Source organism: Polychytrium aggregatum (assembly GCF_025602895.1).
Source record: "Polychytrium aggregatum strain JEL109 chromosome Unknown BJ171scaffold_3, whole genome shotgun sequence".
NCBI lineage: Eukaryota > Fungi > Chytridiomycota > Chytridiomycetes > Polychytriales > Polychytrium > Polychytrium aggregatum.
Genome location: NW_026516205.1, coordinates 38,743 through 52,538, shown reverse-complemented (window position 1 = coordinate 52,538; position 13,796 = coordinate 38,743). Strand labels below are relative to the sequence as shown.

Sequence of the window (13,796 nt, the reverse complement as noted above, 5' to 3'; positions counted from 1 at the left end):
AAGCAAGCCACTGAATCCCCGAGCCAGCGAACCAACGACATCCAAGTCCTGGTCGCCAAGCCATCGAGTCAGCGAGGCGGCGAGGCAATAGGTCGGCGGGCGGCAGATAAGCGCCATGGGCACCATTGGCCTGTGCGGCGGGATGTGCAGAGTACCGATCGAGGCGACGAGAAGCAAGGCGGCCTTGATCGGCGAGGCGCACGATTCGGGGGGGCAGGATGATTCAAGGTGAATCGGCAGCAAAACCATGCCTTGCGAGGGCGAAGCTCAATGGAACGCACCGGCGATAGTGTGGCGGATAGCCAGTGCATCCGCTGCTTTTGAGCAAGTGGTGACATATTAACTATCGCATCCGCTACTTTGGATACCGCATCCACACTTTGAATATCACATCCACACTTTGAATATCACATCCACACCTTGGATATCACATCCACACCTTGGATATCGCATCCAGCGGATTATATATCACTCCGTCGCATTCCCAAGATACCCCCCCATAACGGCTCCCGACACCCGCGCATACAGCCCCCGCTGACAAGCCACCGCCAGGCCCGCCCGCACAGCGAGCCGTCCGCCCCAGTCGCCCTCTGCTCCTTGGTGCGAGCTGAGCAGCATCCACCGGCCAAGGCCCCAAGAAAAGGCAAGTGTGCCTGCCGGCCACATCTTGTTGTGTGCCCAGCCCGGCCGCCCTCGCTCGGCCTTGTTCGGCGTCTTGTCCTTCGCCCTTGCCCCGAGGTGCCTATTTAATGACCCGCCTCGCCCAGCCGCCGATCCCGATACCCTCTGCGACCCTCTCTTGCTGGCCGAGCCCAACTTCACCCGCCCCGGCCCACCGACGGCCCTTTCCGCATCTCGCTCGCCATCGTCCTTGGCCTGTGTCCCTTGCCTGCAATCTGTCTGGCGAAACCCGCTCGTTTCCCTGCCCACCCAACTTTCTCCCCCCCCTTCCCCTCTCGAGCTATACCTTCGCCATGCAACCCCACAGCGGGTTTCTCCCTCACCGCCATCCTTCAAAGCGCTACTCAAGCCCGTATCCGACCAACCAGTCATGGATTTCGCCTCCGCCTCTGCCTCCTCCGTCATCGTCCTCATTGCTACCCCCGTCGAACCAGAGCCTCTCGGCCCCGTCGTCGCCCCGCTATCCTGCTGCCGCGCAGCCCCCCTTCCAAAACTTTGACTGTGTCCTCATGTCTCCTGAGGGTCTTCCCCGCCCAGCCATGCCGGCCTTCCTCAACACCGACATGTGCCTGCCCGACACACCCATCTCCCAGGCATCCTCCTCCCAGATCTCCCTCGCCTCATCCGAGCCGATGCTGCCTGATCCCGTTCCGTCCTCTGCCATGTCCTCTGCCATGTCCTCGCCGGCCTACTCGGCACTCGGATCTGTCGGCCCAGCCGGACCCGATTTCTATGCAAAGCCTGGAGTCTTGGGCTACCTCGTCCCAACCAACGGCTTCATGGACACCGAGAGCTACAACACCCGTCAGCTCGTGTCCTCCGCCGACATTGCCGGCGCAAATACCATGACCAGCCCGACCGAGAGCATGTTCTCGGGGCGAACCGCTTCGCCGCAGCATCAGCTGCAGATGCATCCTCACCCTCAGCCTCAGCCTCAGCACGAACAGCAACAACAACATCATCAGCATCAGCATCATCACCATCATCATCAACAGCAGCATCTGCGGCAACACGCCTTGGAGTCTCTGCAGACTCAGCTCCATCAGCAGCTGCCCCTCACGACGCGAGCCTTTGACTATCCATCCAGCACCGCGGCTTCGACGGCAATCCCGTATTATGCCCCTGTCGAGGCCAGCGTCTTTGGCAGCGCAGTCCCAGTCATGCCCAGCTCGGTTTCAGTCATGCCCAGCTCGGCTCCGGTCCTGTCCAGCGTAGCGGACGACATGTACACTCCGAAATTCGACGATCGTCCACCGTACTTTCCTGCCTCGCTCAACACATTCGATCCACTCTCTGCCTATGACAGCAACGCTATTCTCTCTAATCCGTCGCTCTACTATGTCGACAACACCCTCTCTCCCACGGATGCGGCCGAGTTTGGTAACGCCGAGCTGGCCCTCCCCGATGTCGTCTATGAGCGGATCTCGCCTGGCACCGACCTGAGCTGTACCCAGTACCAACTCGAGAGCTGGGCGGCCCCGCTCAATGAGCCCGCGCTCTCGAACATGGATGTCACCGCAACGCTCGGTCTCCAAGTCCTGCCTTCGTCGCACGGCCCCGACCTCGATTTTGAGCAGCCCTCGCCTCTGCTGCAGTCCATCGAATCACCCGCCCCGGTCGCCGTCGATCTGCCCCCGTCTCCTACCCCGTCAGCTAATCCTCATGAAGGCCAGGCCCCGGTTCCGCCGATGCCTCTCAACCCGCCCAGGCTGTACAAGTGCCCGAATGCAGCTTGCACCAAGACCTATCGCAACACTAACGGCCTGCGCTACCATACCAACCACGGCACCTGCGAGTACGACACCACCTCGGTGCAGAGCCAAGATACCAGCTTAGTCTCCTCCGCATCACCTTCGTCCACGATCAAAATCACCCAGCGCCCCTACTGGTGCCGCGTCGAGGGCTGCCAGAAGCGCTTCCGCAATCTGAATGGGCTCCGATATCATGCCTCGGCTGCCCACGCCCATCTCGACTTTGAGACCCAGGTCAAAGGCCACTGCAAGAGCGCCAAGCACCCCGATCTCGGCCACGCCAAGCACGGCGACCCGAGGCTCAATACCGCCCAGGTCCACGCCCACCTCCGCTCCGTGCAAGATTGCAGTCAGAGCCTCGACTCGGACCATGCCCAGTCGCTGCAGCAGCACATGCGCCTCTCCCATCGCTAATTCCCACCATCGGTTTAATCTCGACCGCGATCGCGAGGCGCATATGCAGAAGCAACACCTGGGCTCCGTAGCCAAAGGGATCTATCGGGGTCGCCTCCCCCATTCCCGGATCAGGCGTTCCCGGAATCGTACACATCTCTGACCAACTGACCTGACAGACCGGCCGTCCAAGCACCACCACCACCCGTCATTCTACAGCAGAGCCCCTCGTTCTCATCCCGATCCTTCACTGCGATCGACACTGTACATATTCTTCCTTCCCTCTCCACTCAGCTTCACTTTGCTCGCTCACGATCCGCCGGTTTATTTTGGCAGCACTATCGCTCGCTGTACCGCTGCCGCGTTGCAAAGTTGTCGGCTCGTGCTCGACGCAACCATGCCCTCGCTCTGTTTGTCACGATCGTCGATCTTCTGTCAGAGTTCCTAACCTTTGGCCCAGCGCCTCCTTTTTGTTGTTGTTGTTGCTCTTGATCCCCCCCCCCACGCTTCGACTCTGCCTCTATCCATCACCACGCCAGCATCCTCTTTGTTTTGGTCATCGTCTTTGTTTCTGTCTCGTGCTTGATGCCCCTCCATCCTTCCATTTGCTTGTCCCCGATCTCGGCGTGCCCGATATGTCCATGATGGACACGGAGAACCTCTCTCCTCATCCATCGCGTCCGTGGATTCACACTTTTCATCCCCCCCTCCTGCGAGACGCAGTACGAATGCCGGCGTTCCCTCTTTTGTTCCCTGCTGTTGGTTGTTTGGATTGTTTTTCTCCTTTTTTTTTGCGTGACCCGCAGGCTTTGGGGCCAGCCATCACACACATCACAACGCATTCACTCGACTCTCATGCTCGCCTCGTTCCCCCCCCCAAAAAAAAATAGAGCGAAATGTTGCTTCTGGGTCTCTGTGCCTCCCACCGGGTCCGCAGGACTGACTTGCCTGTGCATCTGCCTGCCCTCGCGGCGCTGCCAGACCCGTTCGGCCGCTGAACTCTGCTCGGGCGGCTGAGCCGAGGTCCACAGGGACAGAAAGAAAGGGCAGGAAGTGACACAGGAGGGAATATTGGGGAGGGAGGGATACGGGAAGAGGGCGAGGGGCCATGACGCCACTGTCTGTGCAAGGGTCTCGATGGCGATTGGCCCAATCTGCGGGCTGGCTGGCTGGGACAGCTTGTTCCGGGGACAAGGACGAGCAGGCGGCCAGTGTCCAGCGCTGTCGGCTGTATGTGCCGTGAGCAGGAGTGAGTCCCCAGATGCAAAGCACGAGCCGGGAGCAAGAGGCACAGCGAGTCATGCATGACCAGCGATATCGACAAGCAAGTGCACGAACGACGGAGAGAATGACGTGGTCCGAACAGTGCCAATCGATCGATCGGCCCTCGTGCTGGTGTGCGAGATTCTGCCGATCAGATTTCGTGAGCAGACACCCAAGGAAATGAATCCACCCGCTTGATCGATCTCGGCCGAGGGAACAACATGATATGAGCCAACTCTGGTGCGCTTGCCACCGAACGAGACGATGTGAACCATTGTTTTCAGCACGCTGGATCCACAGTGCATGCTCTTGGCGACTGATTCGTTCTAATCCACTTCTAAATTGACTGATTCGTTCTAATCCACTTCTAAATTAAAAGCTAATTACCACACTCCCCGGATCCACCTCCGCCAACATGGTAGCATCGAGATCCTCCTCCGGATCCACTCGTGGTCCCAATGAAATTGCGGAACATGCTGCCCGCTCGGCTGGTGTCAACATTTCCTCAATGGAAGCGATCCAATATTACCTCCTGGGGTTGAACCCTGGTGTTAACTCGTTCATTATGGGTTTAAACGTCGATGAACAGACCGAACCCGAAGATGTCCTCGATAAGCTCGCTCAAGTGGCCCCATCCAAGTACACCAACCAAGTGGAAATCCAAGAGATCCACCCCCGTGACCAAGCTCTCCTTTCCAATGGAAAGCCCGTGACAAGTCCAAACACAACAAGGGGCTCAAGTGTTTTACAGGCAATCCAATAAAAAACGGGACACCCGGGTTTTTGATCATTCATCGAATATTTTGTTACCCAGTGTTATCGCGCGCTGGCCATGACCATTCGCCACACATCCGACTTTCGCACCGCCGCATTGCGATGCTACGCCCTCATCCATAGCCTGCGTAAGGTCGCCTCCATATTCAGTGTATCCAAGAGCACCATCCATCGATGGCACCGAGGATGCAAGCTGGATGACCCATCCCGGGTCCCAGCTCGCAGATCCACTTTCTTCGAGCAGGCATATCCAGTCATTCGCACCCTGATTGAACAGGACCCGTTCCAGACTGGTCCTGTGTTGCGATGCAAGCTCGAGTCCATCCTCCAGAGGAAAGTATCACTCTCACTCTGCCACACTGCCATCCACCGAGCAGGTCTCTCACACAAGAGGGCAACACACCTCTACAAGTCCAAGCGACTGGATGAGCGAGTGGCACAGTTCAGGGACCAGGTCCGCTCCATCGACCCACGGCGATTCGTTTTTGTCGACGAGACAGGGATCAGGAGATCCATTTTCCCTCTCTACGGATACTCGCCGAAGGGTGCTCCGCTTCGCCAGCGCAATCACATGAAACACAAGTCTGTCTCGGCTGCATTTGCCATCAACCACTCTGGTGTGCTGCATCGCATGTACATCCCCACATCATTCAAGACACACTCGATGGTCGAGTTCTTTGAGCGAGCGACCTTCCCAGACGACTCTGTGATTGTGATGGACAATGTCAGCATGCACAAGACAAGGGCTGTCCTGGACTGCATCGAGCGCCGAGGATGGTCAGTGATCTTCACCCCACCTGCCTCGCCCGACTTCAATCCCATCGAGAACTTCTTTGGGGTTGAGTTCCTCCAATTTGGGGTTGAGCTCCCCAATCACGCCGCCATTTTCACGCTCAAATCCCTGGCTTGAACCTCTCGGCGATTTTTGAACAGGGTCACTTCCAACCAGCCCGCGCAGACGGGTTCCTGCTCTCGGGTATAAATGCCGCACCTTCGTCCTGCTGCTTTCTTCCCTCATCTCGCCTTGATCTGATCATCGCGCTATTGTACGATAAAGAAGCGTCTCTGCTCTGACCAGTACCACTGGCAGGCATCCAGCATCCTCTGCCCCCATGCCTCCGAAGCGCAAGGGTGCCGGTGATGGCCAGCCTCGGCCACCCAGGCCCAAGAAAGCCAAGTCACAGTCGGAGCCTGTCTCTGGTTCGTATTCTGACCCCACGCATGCTTGTTTCTCTGTTGCTCCGTTGCTCACCACCACTGCTTCTGCAGATCCAATGGATGTCGATCCCACCGAGCCTGGTCCATCTACTTCCTCGAGTACCGGCAAGCGATGTCGCCAGTGCGACGGTACCGACCACGAACGTTGCAACACCAACAAGTGTCCCAAATACCGGCCCCTCAAGAGTTCTGTCGTCCCACTCGTGGATGGAAGGTCATCCGCCCCTCAGTTCGGCTGCTTCAAGCAGACGATGGATGGCTGTTGTCTCAATCCCGCTCTCCGCGACAAGATCCAGGCCACCGTCGAGGCCATGACCCAGATCCAGTTCGAGGCATCCAGGCTGCTCAACCTGCACATCCTCCGGTGCATCGAGCAGGATCTTCCCGTCCCCGTCATCTCCAAGTCCACCCCTGCTTTCATCCGCCAATGCTTCACGATCGTCCAGGCTGGTGCCCTCTCGACGGCCAGGGACACCAAGAAATACAACGAGCATCTGGTCGCTTCCTTTCGCGACTACCAGACCACTCGGCATGCAGACCTGCCTCCGGCCCCTCGTCTGCCTGATGGTGCTCACAGTCAGCTTCTCACACTGGCTGTCAATGCCTATGCTACCAACTGCACCACCCACCTCGACCTGGCCTACTGGCGACTCCTTCGCCGCTTCTGCGCTGCCGTCTTCCCAGCCAACAAGCACAAGCACGAAGCCATCGAGGCCTGTCTCGAGCTCTTCGAGAAACCAGGGCAGACTCCACCCAAGGCCGATCTCGAGTTCCTCTACCCGGACTTTGGCCACGTCCTGGACGAGTTTCGGTACAGCAGCGACCAGGACCGCTTCCGGGCCCTCCATCGCCTCTCACACCATGTGGGAATCCTCGCCCGAGACAAGATGGTCGACAATGTCCACAAGTGGATCGACTGTGACATGCCCGCCCTCCGAGTCACCGAGCTGCAGCGCCAGGCCAAGCTGGACGAGCTCACTGCCCGAGGCATCCCCTCCGACGACAAGAGGTTCACCACGGCCAAGTCGGAGCTCGGCACCACCAAGGCCAAGATCAACCAGCTGGCATCCAGGCTCAAGTGGGCACTCAAGTAGCTCGCCGTCGACACTCCTCCGGCCGTGTGCACGATAGTTCCTCTATGCACTGCAAGGGCCAAGTATGTCAAGATCGACACCGTCGCACTCTGGCAACTCCTTTACACCGAACATCGTCTTGGACTCACCAGGGACATGCTCAAGGAAGAAGGTGAGGACGGTGTCAACAACCAGGATCGTCTCTGGCGCAGTTGCTTCAAGCTGCGTAGTTCCCTCTTCCAAGAACGGGACGTGAACAAGAAGCTGTTCAACTACGAGATCAGCACCGATGGCATTGGATGCACCATCAGTCTCGTCAAGTTTCTGCCTCGAACCGATCGCACCGAGACCTCCGAGCCTCCTCCGACTGCCGAGCAGCGTATCCAGGCCCACATCGGCGACCCAGACCCCAACCGTACCACTTGGATTGGCATCGATCCTGGAGTCGGCTCCATCTTCACGGCGGTCATCCAAGCACCGGGCCACCAAGACGAGGTGGTCTCATTCTCCAATGCCCACTACCAGCACATGTGTGGCCATACGTCCAACACCAAGTGGCACAACACCATGAAGTATCGACTCAGCATCGAGACCTGGATATCGACCACTCCCTCGCCCAAGGTGTCGTCCTCGGAGGCCTTCAAGGTCCATCTCACCCATGTCCTGCGACCGGAGCTGCGAGTGCAGCTCGACTTCCACCTTGGCAAGAAGGCCCGTCACCATCGCTTCACAGGCCACAAGAGACGCCAAGTGGCCGTCGACAGGATGTGCAAGGCCGTCCTGAAGCACGCCCCGATACGGACCGATGTGGTGATCGCCTTTGGCAATGCGTCATGGCGACAGGGCAAGGGCTATGCATCCAGCCCTCGGAGGCAGCGGTTTGCTCAGTACTTTGAGCAGTTCGAGCACCACCGACGCCGTCCCACTCACCCTCACGGAAGCGTCAAGGTGGCCTCGACGAACGAGTTCAACACCTCGCAAGTGTGCTCCAAGTGCCTGGAGCCAGTTCGGTTGGAAGAACTCGATGCGCCCAGCGTTGCGAATTCCCACTTTGTCAGGAGCTGCAAGAATCCCAGCTGCCAGACAGTGTGGAATCGCGACGTCAATGCGGCGCGCAACATGATCATAGTGTGCAAGTCGATTGTGGAGACCGGAGAGCGACCGGTGGTGTTCACTCGGAGGCTGCCAAAGTGATCTGTTTTATTTCTTGTGGCTTTGCTTGACGCAAGCACAGCACATACTACATGTTCATGGAAACGGCTATATTGTCCCGTTTTTTTCTGAATAAAGTGTAGGTGTGGACGCAACAACCACGTTGCATCCAAATGCTTTGCCAAAAGCACATCGATGGTCACGTCTTAGGTGCTCCCATGAACAATCATGAGCCCAAGGCGAAAGAGGATAATCCACTTAAGATAAGAAAGTAAGTGAATGAGGAGTAAAAACGAGGGTATCGTCCTCTCTCGAGGGAAAAGGGGGATGCTTATAAGTCCGGTCCTCGGTTTGTGTTGACAACCGAGTGAGGGGTTAAAGCTCCGCAGTCGCTGACAATATTTGTAAGGGCCAGTTCTCGTAGGATCGAAAGGTAGAGTCCGCAGGGTCGTAGGCTTGACTGTCTACGTCATCGATGCACGGCGACTCTGGGGCTGGGTATTTTGGAGCGCAGGCGGCTTGCTTCGTCAGATGCCAACACATGCCCTCGCCCTGGCCGACTGCGCAGTTGGTCCGTTTCTGTTTCCGTCTCGCCCTGCGCTGGCTCGGACCTGGCTGCTTTGGCGGCCATCACCCAGCAGCAGCTCCCTCTGTCAGACTCTCGCCCCCCTCAGCCATGGGAAAACCTCAGAAGGCCAAGGCCTCGTCTGGATCGCCTTCAGGTGCGCCGCCCTCGAAGCCGTGCATCGGGACTGTCCAATCGTCGCTCTGTCCCTCTCCTGTCCAGAACACCGTCCCGCCCGCCCCATGCCAGATCAGCGTGCTCATCCTGTCGACGTTATCGCGACACTGAAACCGGTGTCGAATCCTAGATCACGAGTCGCAGATCCTGGGCTATCTCCGGAAACAGAATCGCCCCTATAGCGCCGTCGATGTCTTCAACAACCTCAAGGGCGAGATCGGCAAGGCCGTGGTCACCAAGATCCTGACGCAGATGCAAGAGGAGCGTGAGTCATCTCTCCTTCCTCCTCTTTCCTCGGTCGCAACAAGTGACAAACTGCAGAGATGGTGGAGGCGCCAGAACACCCCTCCGCACAGCAGTGGCATCCCAGCTGATCTCATCTCTCAAATCCGCGGTCGTCGGTTTCGGCAGAAACAATCCACGGCAAGCTATACGGGAAACAATGGGTCTATGCCGCAAAGCAGGTAAGCCGGGCATCAGACCAGCAAGCCTCCGCACATGAAGCTCAACATCTCGAGACTTTCACCCTCCTTTTTTTGTCGTTCTGGCTGGAGCGTGCGTGTCCACTGGCTTCCCCAAGCACTTCTCAAAGCCGCGGATCAATTCGACAGTCGTTCGCCTTGCTCAGTGAGTTCCCCGTTGCTTCATTCAGGATGAAGGAGAAGCACCTTCGACCGAAATCCTTGCTGATATGGATATGAAGATTGTCCAACTGCGGGACCAAATCGTCACTCTAAAAACATATGTATGAATGAGTTCAAGACCAACAACATGGGCGACTGCATGATGGACCGCCGATGACTTTCGTGCAGTGTCCGTCGTTAATACCTCCGATTGCATGAGCGAACAGAGCATCGCGCCAGCAAACAGAAGCGATTCAACTCACCAACTGTCGGTCGCATTTGTTGCTGCACCCCACTCTGCCTTCTTGCCATATCTCTCCCATGAAACGCACATCCCTCCCCTGGCAACGCATCCCTGCGCAGAACAAGCAAGCGCAAGCAAGTGAGTTTGTCCGAGCATTCCTGGAATGGCATGGTGCGGCTTCGTTGCGCATTGCGTCTGATGTGACCGTTTGCTCGACACCCCAGCCCTGAGCGGCTTGACTTCGTCCTTGACCAGCGCCGAGATGAAGACCCGACTGGCGACCCTCAAATCCGAGGTGGGCTATCTGCTTGCTCAAGAAGCCGAAAAGGCGCTGGGAATCACATGGTCTTTATATGTATGTCCTCCTTATCCGTGCGTCCCTGGGCTCATCCAGAACGAAGGCTACCTCAAGCGGCTCGAGTCTCTCCGTGGAGGCAGCGACCGCATCACCGATGCCGAGAGAAAGAAGATCGTCAACAACTATGAGAAGATGAAGGGCATGTGGAAGAAGCGCAAGCGAAAGTTCAAGGACATTTGGAGCGCCATGACCGAGAACATGCCTGGCAAGCCGTCGGAGCTCATGGTGTGTCGTCGGACACTGGAACTGCGATGTCACTTCCTGACCGTCCGCCATCATGCTGATCTGTCGGCCACCATGCTGATCTGGCCGCACACTTGGATGGTCACCCGCGATGCTCTGCAAGTCGGCTCACATGCCATCGTTTTTATCTTTTGTTCCCGCAGGAGGAGCTTGGCATCGAAACAGACGAAATGGCGGGAATGGACGTCAACGCCGACCCGTTCTCAAAGTGATCTTGTACTTGCACCTTTGTGGCTGGCTGCCACGCACTGCAGATGCAGCAATACATCATGCTCGGCGCTGTCTGCGAGCGCCTCGATCACCATGGGAATCTCGCCGCTGCACCATGAATGCAGTGTCGCATTGCTGCAGACTGGGCCAGTATCGGCTGCGCAAGACCAAATATGGGCAAATGGGCTGCGATGCCTTCCGCGCCTGTTGCGGTGCTTGCAAAATCCGTCGTTCATCGATCTGGCGACGCAGACCGCCAGCCGGCAAAGGCATCGTTCGTCGAGATCTGCCGCACCGACGCTATCTGCACACACCAAAGCCCTCTGCGATGGTCACGATCGCCCTGCCAACCCGCCCGGCGTTCCCATCGGTGCCCAAGGGCACCTACAAATTCCACATCCCCGCAGGCTCACTCTCGGGATCGGACCCACTTGCACGGAGCGACACACAGGTGGCATCCCTGCCGGTCTCGGGGACTGCCGATTCGCCTCTGCCGTGGGTCCTCCTTGAGCTGCAGGGCACGCTGGAGATTGATCGGTCTGCGGCCGGTGCCGCGGAGCAGCCGCTTCATGTCGGCGAGCTCCACTTCAACGAAAAGGTAGAGCCCGATTCTCCATCGCACCCGCTCCTCTCCTCCCCTCACACCACTGCTCTGGATCGTGGAGGACTGCGAACGTTCTGACCATCTCCGGGGCTCCCCATCATTCCCTCCCCACGGGTTGCTTCTCTACTTCAGGGTCGGCCTTACCTTACCATCGGCCATCATCGTCTCGAGGGCACCAAGGTCGATCTTGGCAAGCCTCTCGCCATGGTGTGTCCACACATCGAGCAAGCACCGCCAAGCGATGGTGCTCTGGACGACCAGCGGAGCCGCACCACCGACAGCTGCTACGACGTTCTGACCATCTTCAGATCCAAATATGTCTTCAACCTTCGCCCCGAGCCCATCATTGCTGATCGCCACCAAGGACTCGTTCAGCTGAAGAAGTAGCTGCACGGTGCTTCGAGCTCGTTTCCGAGGACGAACACACTGAATCGTAGCTTTCCCACTGGCCAAGTGTTGAATCCCAAGCCCCCAAAGGCGACTGCCACAGTTCAAGCGAGAACGAGGAAAGCCTTTGGTCGCTTTGTCTTGGCCAGAATCAGCTTCAAAGCACCGCAAGGAGCTCATGCAACCCACTCCTGGGATCGTTCGCCTCAGTTGTTGGAATGACATCCGCTATATTGTTGCATCCATTGTGCCGTATACCCACCCCATCGATTGAGGGTGCCCCTGGGACGCACTCCCTGGGACGCACTCCCTGGGACGCACTCCGCGGGACGCACTCCCCGGGACCGTGGATGGCAATTGTGGAGGATCAATGTGTATTCCCATCAAAAATAGAAGCGACAAGGGCGTGGCGGTCCCGTTTCATGAACGCTGTAAATTAGGGGAGTTGCAGTTCAAATGAGATGTTGTATCTCCATGGCAATCAAAACGTGTGTGAGTATTTGCTGGTGCTGCGTCCGCGGTGTGCTGCGCTGCTGGGCCGGGCTGACAATGTCAATCGCTTGGTTGTTCATGGTCGTGGTCTGGTCAATGACTTTGGGCATTCGGCGCGGCCAAGGCACCCGCCGCCGCACGCTCATTCGGGGTGCTCGGAGGTGGCAGACTCGGAGTCGCCAGGCTCGGTGTCCTCATCGCCGTCGGCGAAAAAGTGGTGGATTCCGACGGTCACGCCGGCATCCCGCAGCATCTGCAGCATCTTGTCCTGAGCGGCAATCGCCTGTGCCGAGCGGCTGAGCTCACGAGCCAGGTCCGACTGAAGCGTTCGGATGGCTGTATCGCGGGCCTTGACGGCGTTATCGGCGACATCGGACTCGCGCTGGACGATCGCTTGCAGCCGCTCGATGGTCATCTCTTTGGTCATCAGCAGCTTGCGCATCTGGGCCATCTCGCCCTGGATGCGGTTGAGCTCGTCCGCCATCTGATCGGTAAAGTGCTCGCGATTGAGCGTCTCTCGGCGCCGCTGTTCCTCGTTGGATTCAAGAATGTCGAGGATCATCTTGAGTCGATGGCTGAACTGGGACGAGCTCTGCAAGACACCGTCGTACTGCTCCGCGGTTGGCGCATCGACCGACGGCGTATCGGTGATTTCGGAGGGAGAAACGTAAACAACGCCGCGACGGCCCTCGGACGACGAATATTCATCCGTGAAGGCAATGTTGGATACCAGCTCGAGTTCCGAGGGTTCCTTGCGCGGCATCGACACGGGCGAGTGCAGAGGCTCCTCTGCGATCGGCGCATCCGCACCACCATCGGCTCCGTGCTGGTCTTGTTTCCAGGCTGCGTCGGACTCATGGTGATGGTCGTTGAACCGGTGGTGTTCGGGAACTTGGACGCTTCCGCTGAGCTGGCGCCATCGAGACGATGCGTTCTCGAGCTGCCACATCATCACATTCAGCTCCGCAAAGACACGCTCAAACTCGTCGATGCGCGATCGTTCCTGCCGCTCCTTGGACCGAATGCGCTTCTGGAGCTGCGCAACCTGGAGCTCGAGGCCGACAGTAGTGTGCTTGAGCTCCTCGAGCTCCTGGGCCAAGCAGGTGTTGGCTTGCTGCGCTTGCTCAAGCTCCCTGTGGATCTCTTGATTTGCCTGGCTGAGCTCGTTCAAAGCATCGGCGTCGGCACACGCAGCGACGGTCTCGGGCTCAGAAGCGCACGGTACTTGCGGGACCTGATCCAATTGATGCTGAAGCTCGTCGAGCTGGAGCTGAGAGGCAGAGAGAGCCTTGGCGAGACACCTGACCGTGGCCGCGAGCTCGTCCTTTTCTTCGTCCGAGATCGGGGCACCCGCACTTCCGGTAGTTCTACCCTTGATAGCTTCGAGTTGCGACTCGAGCTGCTGCCGCTCTTCTGCGATGGTGGCCAAAATATGGGCCTGTGTCTGCTGACATTCTGCCGCAGCCTGACTCTGCATCTTGAGGAACGCCACTTGCTGCTCGAGCTCGTCATTGCGCGCCAAGAGAGCGCGGATCTCGGTCTCATGGCCAGCAATGACGCTCTGTTGTTGCTGAATAGTCTGGGCGGT

General features: G+C 58.1%; 3 protein-coding genes across 3 annotated transcripts; all 3 read left to right on the top strand.

Annotated features, from left to right (window-relative positions):
• Positions 1-293: 293 nt before the first annotated feature.
• On the top strand, positions 294-3,099 carry BJ171DRAFT_168282 (uncharacterized protein). The gene has a single exon (XM_053105934.1). It carries the CDS (start codon positions 750-752, stop codon positions 2,844-2,846), a length of 2,097 nt encoding a protein of 698 aa, XP_052970871.1. The 5' UTR covers positions 294-749; the 3' UTR covers positions 2,847-3,099.
• Positions 3,100-8,862: 5,763 nt separating this feature from the next.
• Positions 8,863-10,823, top strand: BJ171DRAFT_487283 (Tat binding protein 1-interacting protein-domain-containing protein). Its single transcript, XM_053109273.1, has 8 exons — positions 8,863-9,027; positions 9,178-9,312; positions 9,459-9,511; positions 9,700-9,792; positions 10,034-10,052; positions 10,139-10,209; positions 10,309-10,497; positions 10,659-10,823. Exons 1-8 carry the CDS (start codon positions 8,982-8,984, stop codon positions 10,725-10,727), a joined length of 675 nt encoding a protein of 224 aa, XP_052970870.1. The 5' UTR covers positions 8,863-8,981; the 3' UTR covers positions 10,728-10,823.
• A 137-nt stretch (positions 10,824-10,960) lies between these two features.
• On the top strand, positions 10,961-12,047 carry BJ171DRAFT_487281 (Ctf8-domain-containing protein). Its single transcript, XM_053109272.1, has 2 exons — positions 10,961-11,323; positions 11,462-12,047. Exons 1-2 carry the CDS (start codon positions 11,054-11,056, stop codon positions 11,714-11,716), a joined length of 525 nt encoding a protein of 174 aa, XP_052970869.1. The 5' UTR covers positions 10,961-11,053; the 3' UTR covers positions 11,717-12,047.
• The last annotated feature ends 1,749 nt before the right edge of the window (positions 12,048-13,796 follow it).

Excerpts from the sequence above, each read along its gene's own strand:
- BJ171DRAFT_168282 (XM_053105934.1), top strand. The coding sequence starts at position 750 with ATGACCCGCCTCGCCCAGCCGCCGATCCCGATACCCTCTGCGACCCTC.
- BJ171DRAFT_487283 (XM_053109273.1), top strand. The coding sequence starts at position 8,982 with ATGGGAAAACCTCAGAAGGCCAAGGCCTCGTCTGGATCGCCTTCAG. Across the intron at positions 9,512-9,699 it reads GGGTCTATGCCGCAAAGCAG|GATGAAGGAGAAGCACCTTC; the intron begins GTAAGCCGGGCA and ends TGCTTCATTCAG. Across the intron at positions 10,210-10,308 it reads TGGCGACCCTCAAATCCGAG|AACGAAGGCTACCTCAAGCG; the intron begins GTGGGCTATCTG and ends GGGCTCATCCAG.
- BJ171DRAFT_487281 (XM_053109272.1), top strand. The coding sequence starts at position 11,054 with ATGGTCACGATCGCCCTGCCAACCCGCCCGGCGTTCCCATCGGTGCCC. Across the intron at positions 11,324-11,461 it reads AGCTCCACTTCAACGAAAAG|GGTCGGCCTTACCTTACCAT; the intron begins GTAGAGCCCGAT and ends TCTCTACTTCAG.